Below are 15,110 nucleotides of genomic sequence, written 5' to 3' on the forward strand. Positions count from 1 at the left end.
CAGCATCATACTGCCTCAAAGTCGAATCCCTTTTATCGGATTCCAAGAATAGAATATTTCTGAGGGTCAATATTCGCATCTCTTTTTGCCGCAAACTTCATGAAATCCATAAAGTTAGGGTTTTGAGAATCCCTGAGGAAGCGAACACAGTCTTCATTTGTACTGACTGGGAGAGCTTGGGATGGGTGGGGATCTGAAGAGGACGAAGGCCCAGCTCCAAAATTAGAGGATACCAGTTGCTCTTCGGCCAGTCTGGGGCTACTAGAGCCACTTGACCCTTGAAAGTCCTGAGTTTGTTCAATACTTTCATGAGGAGATTCACTGGAGGGAAGACGTAAATCTTCTCCCAGTTGTTCCAGTCTAGAGCCAGGGCGTCCGTGGCATAGGCCAGAGGGTCCAGGTTGGGGGCTACATAACACGGTAGTTGTGGTTCGCTTGTGATGCGAAGAGGTCCACCTGTAGCCCTGGGACTCTTTGAAGGATCCATTGGAACGAACTGTTGTCCAGTGACCATTCGACTCTAGGGGTTACTGATCGGGATAGGGCGTCTGCTATGACGTTTCTTACTCCAGCTATGTGAGTGGAGGAAAGATGCCAACTGAACTTGTCTGCCAGGGAGAAGGATGGCTTATCATGACGTTGATTTAGATGACGTGACTTGGAGCCTCCTCTGTTTATACAATGTACTACCACTGCGCTGTCCAGGGACTAGCTTTATGTGGGAGTAACTTGGTGGGTGGGCGTAACCTTTTTAGAGTCCAAGAACAACTGCCATTGCCTCCAGTACGTTTATATGGAACTGACGGAACTGAGGTGACCAAGTCCCCTTGAACCTTTTTGACCTGGGTAATACCCCTCCCAGCCGCTTAAGGACGCGTCTGTGTGGATGAACCGACCCTGGTGGAGGAACTGAAGGGGAACTGAACATTGATTAAATTCTTGGACTCTCGCCCATGGCCGAAGTCCGATTCTTTAGAATCAGAGGCATGAGGATAGTTTGTCCCTGGACCTGACGTTGCTCGCGAGCGCCAGATTCTGGTTAGGTCTTTCAGTTTGGCTTTCATTAAGACGTTTGTCACTGATGCAAACTGGAGAGAACCCAGGATCCTTTCCTGGGCTCTCCTTGACGCTAGTTTGTGACTTAGAAATTGCTTGACTGACTTTGCTATTTCTTTCCTTTTGGATGATGGAATCGACAGAGTGTGGGATGATAGATTCCATTGAATGCCCAGCCACTGAAAGTTTTGACTCTGGGGTGAGTCTTGATTTGGTCCTGTTTATTTTTGAAGCCTAGATATTCCAGGAACTGAATCACTTTCAGAGTAGCTCTGTTGCAATTTCCTCGACTGATGGGGCCCAGATCAACCAATCGTCGAGATACGCTACTACCATGATCCCTTGCGATCTTGAGTTGTTGCACTACCACTTCCGCTAGCTTCGTGAACACTCTGGGTGCCACGTTGAGTCTGAATGGCAAACTACCTTGAAGGAGAATGTCTGGTCTCCTATCTTGAAACCAGATACGGACGGAAGTGTCTTGCAATAGGGATATGATAGTAAGCGTCTGTAAGATCGATAGAGGTGGTGACGGCCCACGGGGAAGTAGGGTCCGCACCTGTGAGATCGTGAGCATCTTGAACTTGTCGCAGCGGATGGCTAAGTTTAAGCGGGACAAGTCTAAGATTACCCTTCTTTTTTGTGAGCCTTTCTTTGGCACGCTGAACAAGCGACCTTGAAATTTTAATCTCTTGACTCTCGCTATAGCTCCTTTTTGAAGGAGATCGTCTGCGTACTCTGTCAATTCCTTGGAAGGAAGTTGACGGAAAGGTCTGGATGGAGGTGGGTTCGTCAACCAGCTCCAACCAGACCTTTTGACACTATGCTCTGAGCCCATTGGCTGAAGTTCCACCGGTGGCGAAAGTGAAACAGCCTCCCCCTACCTGAAGTTCTTCATTGGTTCTGGTAACCGCCTCGGCCTCCTCTGAAGTGCTTTCCCCCCTGTTAAGGGGCCTCCCGATCCTCTCCCACGAAAGGAACGCTTACCTCTACCTCCCTTACCCGAGCGGTCATACTTCTGAGAAGCTTGACTCTCGAAGGCTTGATTGTAAGCTGGAGAGATGCGTAAGAGGTGGAGGGCTGAGGCTGAGGGGATATCACATAAATTGGCTGTGATTGACCTTTAGAAGTGGAGGGTTGGGCTGTCTGCACTAACGGTACTGTTGGAACTTGTTGAGGAAAGCGTAGTTGCTTCTTCTGGTAAGGTTGGAAACGCCTGGGTTTCTTTTGTCCCTTACCTTTAGGAGTCAGGTCTTGCCTCCTCTTAGCCGAAAGGCCCCAACGATCCTTAAGGCTCTGGTTTAACCTGGTAGCCTCTGATTGGACCTCCTTAACCATAGCTTCTGGGAAGAGATCTGCTCCCCAGATGCTAGACGAGAGTAACCTATTCGGTTCATGCCGAATGGTTGCCTCTTGTAGGACATGCTTCCTACAATTCGTCCGAGCAGTGGCAAACTCAAACATATCTGACTGTACCGTTTGAGTCAGGGCTTTGGTCATGAGCTTAAAAATCGGTTTCTGATCCATAAGCCATGGTAGCTACCTCAGACATAGCCATAGAATTGATGGATCTGGCTAGACGCGATTTTGCATCAAACTCAGCCTGAATAAGGCTATCTGGGAGCCTGGGTAGCTTTCACCAAACTGCTCCATAGCACAGTCCGGTTTGAGTTTGCCAGCTGAGAATGTATTCGGCAAGTCTTCCCACAATTCTCCAACTGAGGGGAGCAACGGAGAAGTGGGATCCGCTTCCTTCAACTGCGGTATAGGTTCCCCTTCTGGGCCGCTGGGATGGTCGACCTCGCGATCTTGGTTAGGAACGGGAGCGGGGTACTCTCATCCATTGTAAAAATGGTAAAGGGACTCTTAAATGGTTGTATCTTGGTGTTAGAACAATCCATGTCCTCTAAACACCTGAGCCATTCTTCTCTGAGCCTGGTCTCGTGAGTAGAGGACTGTCTCCTTAGGTACCTTATCGTCCCGCACCATAGCCGACGGCGTAAGCCTTGCGTAGCCTAATGAACGGAGGCTGGAGGTCTTCCGGGAAGAACTCGAAGTCCTCTATTCTTCGAGTCCCAAATTCCGGTATAGAGATGAGACCGTCTTGGAAGGGGGCGTATGACGCTACTCTCCACGGATTGTTCATAGAGAAACTGAGGTAGTGAGTCATACGGAGGAAGTTGGGATCCACTCGTGTTGGACAGTGGAGGAGAGGCTAGAGGAGCTTCTCTCAGCCCGGCTATAATGGAGTCCTGGGTAAGTAATCCTGTCCGACAGACGAGAGATCATTTGCTCCATGCTACTCTTTAAGGACCAACCAGGTCCCCCACCTGTTGCAACAGGCCAGCATTGGAGTCCAAAGCCGGAGCTGCTGCGGAGGTGGAGGGGAGGCTCTGAATCGGAACCAAAGGTAGCGGAACTGGTGATTCTGCCGGAGTGCGAGATCTCTCTCTGGAGGATTTACTCCTCGAGGACTTAGAGCCGGAGCTAGAAGCTTTAGACCTGGATGCTCCGGGATTCCCAGCCGGAGACTTACGGGAGGAGGATGAAGCCGAAGTCGTCTTCTTAGACGACGACGACGTCTTAGTCAAAGTCATCACCTTAGACTTGACCTTAGGTCTAACCGAAGCACCAGGAGGAGAAATATATTTCGTCACGTAAAGCCTTGGAAGGATGGAGAGGTTGCAGGAGTAGAAGAAACAGTTACGCCCAAGGGTGACCCTCCTTGGGTGTCCCACCGTACCTACCTCGACCAACAGGTCGTCTATACCTACCATAGGTTCAACATTAATATTCTAGGGTCGCGACATCCGTAGAGATATCCTGGTCCTGATCAGTTAATGAGGTGGCCAGCTGTTGTTGGATGAAGGCGATAGTCGGATCCGCTTCTATCGGGTCGACGTATCCTGTCGCCTTGCCTCCGGGGAAGATTAGTAATGCCAACCGCTTCTCTAGGATGTAGGGCTGTCCCTTGGCGGCGTTTTTTCAAAACCGCCGACCCAGGCCCGCAGGGTAGCCAGTGCGGTATCTCTTACCGCCGGAGCCTGGAAGAGAGGGCGTAGTTTAGATTTAAGAATCACTTAAAACTAAAACTTAAAGTATAACTTAAATTAATTGCCTTAAGTTAATATGATGAAAACTTAAGCGCTAAAAAAGAAGCGGGGCCAGCTACTGGAGATGTAAACTTACCCCTTCCAAAAGCTGGCTCACCAGATCGTAACATATGGTACACGTCTCATGGTACCAGACCTGGATGTCCCCGAGCGGAGTCGCGCATGGAGCATGGGACCGGCAAACTTCGTGTCCACAAGGGTTCCTGAAGTGTGGCGGAACATCCCGGATGCTCACAGTTGGTGGCCTGTAAGTGGGGAGACACTGAGTATCTTAAAAAAACATCACTTACAGTCTAAATGGACAGAAGAGCTCCGATGCATTGCCGGAGCTCGGAAAAAATTTTTGTGCATAACCCCTCCCTGCATCGCCTGAATAGGCTATAATCCCGGAGAGATCCGGTAAGATATGTAAGGAGGGGATGGTTTAAGGTTCTTAAGATAAACTTAAAGATAACTTAAACCTAACACACAAGCAAACCGGACTAAGTCCAGTACGTAGCGAGTGTAGTAACTCAGCAAAACGGTAAAGGTAGTTAGTAGAGACCCACTGTATGCTCCGGTCCACCCTACTGGGTGGACTAACAACTTTCCGCTATCTGGATACCAGGACTCCGATCAGGAAGGAGCCCTGAGTGAAGACGGGAGCGAGAAGACAGACAGGCTCAAGCTAGCCCGGAGCGACAAGGGTAGCGCGGAGGGTGGGCAAGGCCAGTACCCCCCACGTCCGTACCAACCGTCCGGTACCGAGAAGCCGGAGAGGTCGAGACCAGTCTGGTCTGTCCCGACTCCCCCTAGCCCCTCCGCCTGAGGGGAGGAGAGGGATGCAGGCGGCGCGGGTATGAGGAGCGAGCATGGGCCAGACCGGCCCGCCCCCCGCCCGACTCTATGGAAGAGCGGGAGAGGGGGGGGAAGAATGACTGGACAGGCGTCTGGCTGGCCCGTGATCACGAAGTGACCACGAGGCGGTAAGACCAAATACGACAACTAAGCCTAGGACAACCACTGATCAGGGAGATGCTATCGGGAAGCATACTGAACTGAAAAGCGGAGGCAAATAAGCCCACTGGGCCGAACCAACTGATCAGAGAGATGCTATAGGGAAGCAACCGAACTGATGAGCGGTAGTATAGGCTCAAAGAGCCAGACCTAGGCTAAGCCAGACGCCTAACTAACCTAACAATAATAAAATATACAGTTATATAAATAATAATGAAAGAAAGAAACAATATAGCAGGAGAAAAAATCCAGGAGTGTACGACTAACCCGAAGGCAAGTCTACCACTCAAAGCTAGTCAGGAGGCCGATACTAAGAACCTGGACTAGGGTCTGGATAGAAGAAGCCTACGTAAGGTAAAATACATGCATGCATGACCAAACCGAGTAGACCATACCCTAAGTAAAGCGGATAATTCATAAAGAGCGAAGATAAATAAGGGGATGTTCTAGGTATGGGAGACCAAGAACGAACCCATCACGAGGCAGAACCATGCTGCCATGCTTCCGACCCCGAGGTCGTATTTATACCTAAAAAAACGGCAAATACTGTCTCAGGGCCGGAAAAAACCAACTAACCGTAATTACTGAGTACTTAACTTAGCTGCTGCGATAGCTGCAGCTCCATAATAGAAAATCCATATGAAAGGGCACAAAAAACACAGAGAGAAAAATATCACAACCGCTCGTTGTGTGCTAACTTGACAGGATGGCCACCGAGGCGCAGCAGTCGGCAGCATGGGATGGAGTAGTAGTAGTACGAGCTGCTCACTCTGTGGGTCGGCTCCCCTCTTGGAGGGATTTTGTAGTGGGAGATTTCTATTGGCATTTGGCTCGGGTTAAGGTAGGTATCAACTCGCCCTAGTTGTTCATACCGACACCCTCCTGGAGGGTGAGCGAGTCAGTTAGACTGACCTTTTTTTTTTTTTTCAGAGGTTTGATTTTATTTTTTATTCTCTGGTATGTGTTTTAGTACATTTACCCTAGAAATAATAGATTAAAGGATATTTCGCGCAGCGACACGAGCTGAGCCCAGAAAAGAAATATAATCAGTAACAAATTCTTAGCATATTTAAAAAATATTTTTGTAAATTTACCAAGGATGAAAATTAAGTAATGTTTTTTTACTTTTACATGTTTTTTATAATATTTCTTTGCACTTTTCTGTGTAAAATAACATTTACAACTGACATACTATCGTAAAAGGCAAGAACAAAAAACAACAGCAACCCCTTGGTATTACGAGCAAATTTACAAAAAGATGTCACGTGAGACAGACGTAAAACATTCCCCCTTGAAGTCAGGAGAACTGAAGTCCTGAGCTGCCGAATCTTGATTTTAGCCAGTTTAAAAGTTGCAATTAGTGAATTTATGCCCTACAGAAGTACTGGCACCTCTTTCCTGCCCGATTCTTTCCAAATCAATGGCGCTTAACACTGTTTATCTACAGGAACAATCCGTCCGTCCACCACCCCAAACCTGTTATTACTACTCCCTAGGATCAATCCGTCCATTAAGGGTTTTATTACTACTCTCTAGGATCAGTCCGTCCATTAGAGGTTAAGTGGTTAAGTTGGTTATGCAAAGACAAGGTTCAAATTGGTAAAGCAAGTGAGAAATAGGAAGGCAGAATAACAGGCTGCTTTGAGGTAGGCAAAGAATTTGAAATTGCAAGCATAGTGACTGGACTGGTGAAAAACAATAGACCGAGTGGGCACATCATTTGAAAACTCCTTTGCATAACTGAAATCAGAGAACTTAGATGCAGACAAAGCAGAAACATCAAATGCAGCAATCAGTGACTTTGGCAAAGTGTGAGCACTGCTCAGGTGACCACTCAACACACCTCAAAAATGAGGTAGGGCAAACACAACTGACCACAGCAGGTGCTGCACGTGGGGTGCAGGTCCATAATAAGAGACAACAAGACATGACAGGCCTTCCAGAAAGGCTTTGGCATGTCCACTTAGGCAAAGCTACTTAGAGGCAAGCTCTAACACCATACAGGCAGTCCCTGGTTATCAGCAGGGATTCTGTTTCTGATGCCGCTGTTAAGTGGGGATTGGTGCCCAATAAGTGGAGATCAGCGCTGCAAATCGCTAGACAAGCACTGTAAAACTGGACCACCAATAATTAGGGATTGCCTGTAACTTGAAAATAAAGGGAAAATACAATATATTACATGAAACTTTAAAAGAAAAACTAGGAAAAGTACACAGGAGTATTGCTAAAAACTACAGATAACTAAAAGTCTCAGGACAAATAACAAATAGGTGTCATCTTCTAAATAATAACAAAATGCATAACTACTCACAGCCAACCTTACCATTACGTATATCCGAAATCTAGGTATACACTATTTAATGAAAAGTACCTCCTAATGTAAAAGAATGTTGAATTAGCTTATAAGTAATGTAAAAATCATCATAATGATGTTAAAAATGAGCAATCCTGATGATAGGAAATGTAGGAAATGAGACAGGGAACAAAGCTGTAAAGTTTGCGAGACTTTTTGAAGGTGAGCAAATATAAGACTGATGGGGTTTTCGATGAAAAAAAAAAAATTGTTGGGGCATAAAGAACTAAGGAACCTTTACTAACTAGATTATGGAAATTCTTCCTAATGCTTCTTAGCATGCCTGGATAAGTAGGTTTCAGCAGCTCAGTAGTAGAAGATGACCACTTCTGATAAGCTTTATCAGTTTCTATATTATTCATCCAAAGAATGGCAGAGTCGCGTATATCAATGCCGTAGTCTTGCTTACTCTCACTTATATCCATGGTCAGTAAATTCCTTAGTGCATCTCCTTGCACACCTGTGAAATGCAAAAAATACAATTAATATTTACAGTTATCGATTGTCACCTTAAAACATTCAAAACAAAATACTGCACTGTGAAATGCATAAAAAAAAGAAAACATCTAAAAATATAACGGAGGAGAAAACATCTTAATGTTGATAAACAGTTGGGAAAAAGTATACCCAAATAACTTTTACTTGAACTAAAATCTACTTTTCAAAAGTGATACAGTAGTACCTCGAGATAACGAAATTAATCCGTTCCAAGGAGCCTTTCGTATCATGAGGTTTTCGTATCTTGGACCACATTTTACATGTAAAATGGCTAATCCGTTCCAAGCCCTCCAAAAACACCCCAGTAAATTTCATAATTAAAGCTAAATTGACCTATAAAATGATATTGTAATGATACAATAAAGTTTGTTCATACTTACCTGGCAGATATATATATTATAGCTGTATTTCCTGAAGTCCGACAGAAATGAAAAAACTTACGACACACGTAGTGGGAGTCAGGTGGTTAGTACCCATTCCCGCCGCTGGGAGGCGGGTATCAGGAACCATTCCCATTTTCTATTCATAATTTTTATTTCCACTGTCTCCTGAGGGGAGGTTGGGTGGGTACATTAATTATATATATCTGCCAGGAAAGTATGAACAAACTTTATTGTATCATTACAATATCATTTTGTTCATGAAACTTACCTGTCAGATATATATATAGCTGAATCCCACCTTTGGTGGTGGGAAGAGACAGAATAGAATTTTTAGGAAACATATACATGTAGATAATTGATATCTTGGTTCCTTACCTGTTAGCATAGCTGGCTTCGTGGTTACTGCCACGTAAGTCTTGCTTGTGCTATTAGAGTTGCCAGTGAGGTAGAGACCTATAAGCTGGTGCACTCAAGATGATCTGTCAACGGGGGCGTGACCACGATGTGACTAGACCATTGACCATACAATGAGGGCAACGAAGTAAAAAACCACCTGGCCTAGTCTACCAAAGGTATCCCACTAAACTAGACTAAAGAAGGGAGATCAGCCTCGGGTGGTCGACCCCACAGCCAAAAAACACACACAATTAAAAGCTCACCTAACCACTAAAGGAAAGGATGAGTGCTACCTCCTGCCCCCAAAACAGTGTCTGCAGTAACGTATGGTCCAAGCGACGAGCAATGTTTGTATGTCGCTTTCACCTCCCGCAGGTAGTGTGAAGCGAACACAGAGTTGCTCCGCCAATATGTGGCACTCAAAATGTCACTGAGTGCCATATTTCTGTGAAAGGCTATCGAGGTCGAAATAGCCCTCACCTCGTGGGCATTCACTTTTAAAAGCTTCATGTCACTATCACTGCATGTGGAATGAGCTTCCTTAATGGTGTCTCTCAAGAAGAAAGAAAGCGCGTTCTTTGACATGGGAAGAGCAGGCTTCTTGACAGAGCACCACAAGTTACCCGAAGGTCCTCTACAGTCCTTCGTTTTGTCTAAATAGAATTTGAGAGCCCTAACAGGGCACAGGACTCTCTCTGGCTCACTACCCACGATATCTGTCAAACCCTTGATTTCAAATGTCTTGGGCCAAGGGTTGGAAGGATTTTCGTTCTTTGCTAAGAACATAGGGCTTAAAGAACAAACTGCATCGGAGTTCTTAAACCCAACATGTTTGCTTATTGCCTGGATCTCACTAACTCTCTTCGCCGTCGCCAGAGCAGTTAGAAAAAGTGTCTTCCTTGTAAGGTTTCTAAGCGAAGCTAAGTTGAGCGGTTCAAATTTGCTGGACATCAAAAACTTAAGAACAATGTCTAAGTTCCAAGAAGGAACTCTTGGTTGAGATAACTTCGAAGTCTCGAAAGATTTCAGGAGATCATGAAGGTCTCTGTTATTGGCTAAGTCCAGCCCTCTATGCCTAAAGACTACAGAAAGCACACTTCTGTAGCCTTTTATCGTAGGCACCGCTAAGCGAACTTCATTCCTCAAGTAGAGAAGGAAGTCTGCGATCTGGCTCACAGAGGTAGAGGTGGAGGAAATGCCTTTCTTCCTGCACCAGCTCCGATAGTCTGAACGCAGTCAGACTCAGAGCGGGGAGGTTTTTGTGATACCTCTCGAAGTGGGGCTGTTTGAGTAGATCTATCCTTGGAGGCAGAGTCCTCGGAAAGTCTACTAGGAAAGACATGACCTCTGTGAACCAGTCGGTCGCTGGCCAGAAGGGGGCGATGAGAGTCATCCTCGCTCCCTCTGATGCCGCGAATTTCCTTATTACCTCCCCTAGGATCTTGAAGGTGCCTGACACTTTCTCCCCCCCCAGTGTTGCTCCCCACCCCGCGGAAGACGCGTCGGAGAACAACACTAGGTCGGGGCTCTGAAGCTTGAGGAAAGACCCTCTGCGAGCTTCAAAGGGTCAGTCCACCATCTTAGATGTTCCTTCACCTCTTCCGATAACACCAGAATAGATTCCAAATCGTTTTGGTGCTTCCAATTGTTCGCCAGGAAGAATTGAAGAGGTCTGAGGTGCAACCTCCCTAGGGAAACAAACTTCTCCAGTGAGGAAATGGTCCCCAGCAGACTCATCCATTCCCCCACCGAGCATGATTCTTTCCCCAGAAAGGCTGACACTTTGCTTAGGCAATCTAGTTGTTGCCCCTGGGACGGAAAAGCCCGAAAAGCCACCGAGTCCATCTGAATCCCCAGATAAACTAAGGACTGAGAAGGGGTCAGATGTGACTTTTCGAGGTTCACCAGAAGCCCCAGGGACTTCGTTAAAGACAAGGTCGTGTGAAGGTCCTCCAGACACCGGTCTTTCGAGGAGGCTCGTATGAGCCAGTCGTCCAGGTAGAGAGAGATCCTGACTTTGGAAAGATGAAGCCACCTCGCAATGTTCTTCATCAGTAGGGTGAATACCATCGAAGCAGTGCTGAGTCCGAAGCAGAGAGCCCTGAATTGAAACACTTTTCCTTTCAGGACAAACCGCAGGTATTTCCTCGACTGGGGGTGGATGGGGACGTGAAAATACGCGTCCTGGAGATCTAGTGAAGCCATCCAATCCCCCGGTCTTAAGGCTCCCATCACTGACTGAGGTGTCTCCATCTTGAACCTCTGCTTGATGACAAAGAGGTTCAGGCTGCTGACATCGAGTACCGGTCGCCATTCCCCCGACTGCTTTGGCACCAGGAACAGTCGGTTGTAAAATCCGGGGGAATTAAGGTCGGAGACCTGTTCTACGGCATGTTTCACGATCATCTGATCTAGCAGATCGTATAGCACTTGTTGCTTTTCTCCCTGATAAGAAGGTGACATATCCCTGGGTATTGTAGACAGCGGGGGTGGTTTCAGGAACGGGATCCAGTAACCCTTCTTTATGATGTCTAAGGACCATTTGTCCGCACCTCTCTCTTCCCAGGCTTGTGCAAAAAGCTGAAGCCTGGCTCCAACCGGTGACTGAAGGACTTCTGTCTCACTTCTTGTTCTTGGCAAGCGCAGTGGCTCTGCCTCTGGAAGTGCCTCTTCCTCGAGGGGCTGGTCTCGAGGAAGAACTACCTCGAAAGGGCTTCGATTTCTTGAGAATTGAAACTCCCGAAGACAAAGGTACCGCAGGTCTCCTTGAAGATTGTGCGAGGAGATCTTGCGTGGCCTTCTCCTGTAGACTGGTAGCAATGTCTTTTACCATAGCCTGGGGGAAGAGATGATCCGAAAAAAGAGCAAAGAGCAAATCTGCCTGTTGTGACGGAGAGACGGATTTAGCTGTGAAATTGCAAAACAGGGATCTCTTCTTCAAGAGCCCTGTGCAAAAGTGAGCTGTTAGCTCCTCCGAACCATCTCTGACGGCCTTGTCCATACACGACATTACGCTGGACAGCTCCCCCAGACTAATCGAGTCGGAACTCCTAGCCTTGGCATCCAGAACTCCCAGACACCAATCTAGAAAGTTAAAGACCTCTAACGTTCGAAAGAGGCCTTTAAGGTGGTGGTCCATTTCCGTAGTAGACCAGGAAACTTTTGAAGAGGACAGGTGAGACCTCCTCGAAGCATCCACAATGCTTGCGAAGTCTCCTTGGGCTGATGAGGGAAGTCTAATACCTACGTCTTCTCCCGTCTCGTACCATATGCCTGCTTTCCCACTAAGTCTTGAAGGTGGAAGAGCAAATGAGGTCTTTCCCTGAGACTTCCATTTCTTCATCCAGTCATGGACTTTACGAAGAGCCCTCTTTGTCGAAAGGGACTTCTTCATTCTGACAAATGCCGAGACTTTGTTGATCTTAGAAGAAGAAAGTTGAGAGGGAGGAGAGCGAGGAGCTTCAGGATGAAAAGTATCTCCAAACTCTGATTGAAGAAGGCGGGTCAATACCTGGTAGTCAGAAGAGACCGCCGCCAACGGTTTCTCATCATCAACTTCAACTGAAGCGTCGCTAACTTCTGCTTCCGACACCGGTGAAGTCGGAGGAAGTAAGGCTGAACCAAGACTATCTGGTCTAAGTTTCCAAGAGGAGCGTTGCTGTGAAGTGGAAGGCAAAGCTGACTCCTTAATAGAAACTACGGTTGCCTCTCTAAGTCCCGAAGTAACTTGCAAAGGATCCTCAAAAACAGGTGGGTGACGACGAAATTCCACATCCGCGTCCACCCGAGCGTCCGCTGGCGCACACCTGGCGTCCACTGGCGCACACCTGGCGTCCACTGGTGCGCACCTGGCTGCTACTGGCGCGGGATTGGCGTCCACTCGCGCGCTGCTGGCGTCCGCTGGCGCACGCTTGGCGTCCACTGGCGTGCGTATGACGTTCACTAAAGCGCGCTTAACATCTCGCGCGCCCTCCGCTTCCGCTGGTGCACTCTTAGTTGTCACTGGCGCTCGCTTGGCTTCCGACCGAGCGTCAAGATCCTGAACTTGCACCGAAGCTTCCACGCAAATATCGAGATCGCGCACAGCAAGCTTACAAGCGGGTAATACCGCTTCATGAGAAGAGCGTGTAACTTCCTCTTCGCGTCCTCTAGAGAGCCGCTGGGGAGCCGCACGAACTCTAGCAGGAGACGAAAGTGGAGAGAGAGACGAGCGAGGAGAAGGAGAGGGATACCTTCTAGATCTCTTCACTGGTAGACTATCATCCTTTCTCCGGGGACGTGGCTGCGTCCCTCTCTTAGAAAGAGCATCAGCAAGTTGTTGCTGCAACGAGCGCAGGATCTTCTCAGTAGGAGAAGACTCCCTGTCAGGTGACGGGCTGATCCTGTGAGAAGGCGAGGGGCGAGGGGACGCCTTCTTCCTTCTCCCAGGAACTGCCGCAGAACGCGCTCGGGAGCGACTGGGGCGCTCAAAAAAGTCATCATCCGATGACTCTTTACGTTTCTTCTGTGGCGGGAAGGCTGCGAACACACTCTCAGGCGAAGATCGCCGCTCGAGAGCAAAAACTGGACGTGAAGCGTCGCGAACACACTTTCAGGCGAAGATCGCCGCTCGAGAGCAAAAACTGGACGTGAAGCGTCACGATCACCAACGCTCCTTTTCAGCGGGTGTGAAACTGACTGAGAGCTCCACCCCTTGTGCGGGGAGGAAGCCTCTGAAGAAGAGAAACACTCTTTGAGGAGACGTGCATGCGCACGCTCCTTGGCAGTCTGGGTAGCGTCAACAGATACTGCCGAAGGCACGTCAGATCGGTGGGCGTTCCCCGTAACCCTCCTGCGGCTTTCGACATGCCCTCTCCTTGAAACCTGGGAGTCCGGCAGCGGTCTAGGCCTAGAGGTGAAATGGGGCCGATCTGACGCACCCTCCACAAACGAAGGAGCACTGTCACTGCACTTTGCACCTTCACTTTTGCCTTCTAAGGCGAGCACTTTAGATTCTAAATTACGAATCGACTCTAAGATAAGCGTAAGGGTATTACCCTCCACAGACACTGTTTCAGGGCCCGAAGGCAACACTACAGGGTTAGGAGTAGTGATTAAAGGAGGGTTAGTAGGAGAAACATGAACTTCCTGACGTTTACCTGAAACGCTACGGGAGGAAGACCTCCTTAACCTATCCCGTTCAAGCTTACGAAGATAGGACTCATACGCTATCCATCCAGAATCTGAAAGACAATCACATTCCTTGCAGCGACTTTCATACATACAATCATGCTCCCTACAACTCTTACACAAAGTATGAGGGTCTACTGATGCTTTCAGTAGCCTACATCGACATTCACTCTTGGTACAAAACCTGGCGCTAGCCGAACTAGAACCAGACATCTTATTTAAAGAGAAATCAAGCCAAAATCAATCAAATCCACAATTAACGTGTGCCTAGCCACCGATCCAAAAGTCAAGATACCAAAATATCAAAAAGGGGTACTTATAGTAGCCAAGTTTCCTAAATTCAAGACGGAGGTGCTGAAAACTGTGTTTACAACACCGGCGACAGAAAAATTATGAATAGAAAATGGGAATGGTTCCTGATACCCGCCTCCCAGCGGCAGGAATGGGTACTAACCACCTGACTCCCACTACGTGTGTCGTAAGTTTTTTAATTTCTGTCGGACTTCGGGAAATACAGCTATTATATATATCTGACAGGTAAGTTTCATGAACAAACAATGAAATACTACAACAATTTGGACCATTCAATACCTAAATTAATAATAAAAATGCAAAATAACCTGTAAATAAAGTGTATATTAGTGTACATGGTAACAAGAAATATACTGTACGTAAAATGTGGAAGCTTACCTTTCGAGTGAGGCTATCTCCAAAAGTGGCGGCAGAGGAGGAGGAGGACAAACGGCAGATAACGTACGTACATACGTACACTTAACTTTACGAAAACATAAAAAATTTAAGGAAAACTATAAAACTAAAATTTACGAAACACATTAACAAAACTGTAACACTTAACTTTACAAAAAACTAAAAATATATATATATTTTTTTTTTTATTATTAATTTTTTTTTTTACTTTTACATAATTTTTTTTTTTTTTTTTTTTTTTTTTACAGAACTTCAACTTCATCACCACTTTCAACGTTCTGTTTATTACTTGGTTCTTCCTTTTTGCTTTCAACTTTGTTTTTTATCACTTGGTTCTTCCTTTTTGCTTACTCCTGCTAATGCTGAAGGCCTCTTTAAAAAATAACGATCCAAGGAAGATTGCTTCTGCCTACTTTTCACAATGTTCCTGAAACGACT

At 46.9% G+C, this 15,110-nt stretch overlaps 1 protein-coding gene across 2 annotated transcripts in view; it reads right to left on the bottom strand.

Moving 5' to 3' along the window:
* LOC135215482 (UDP-glucose:glycoprotein glucosyltransferase 1-like) overlaps positions 1 to 15,110 on the bottom strand; it is a 267,287-nt gene that overhangs the window by 145,301 nt on the left and 106,876 nt on the right. For both annotated transcript variants that reach the window (XM_064250239.1, XM_064250238.1), the window contains exon 8: positions 7,764 to 7,978. In XM_064250239.1, the coding sequence (XP_064106309.1) occupies positions 7,764 to 7,978 (215 nt within the window). The remainder of the gene's footprint in view (positions 1 to 7,763; positions 7,979 to 15,110) is intronic.

This window comes from Macrobrachium nipponense, chromosome 5, assembly GCF_015104395.2.
Source record: "Macrobrachium nipponense isolate FS-2020 chromosome 5, ASM1510439v2, whole genome shotgun sequence".
NCBI lineage: Eukaryota > Metazoa > Arthropoda > Malacostraca > Decapoda > Palaemonidae > Macrobrachium > Macrobrachium nipponense.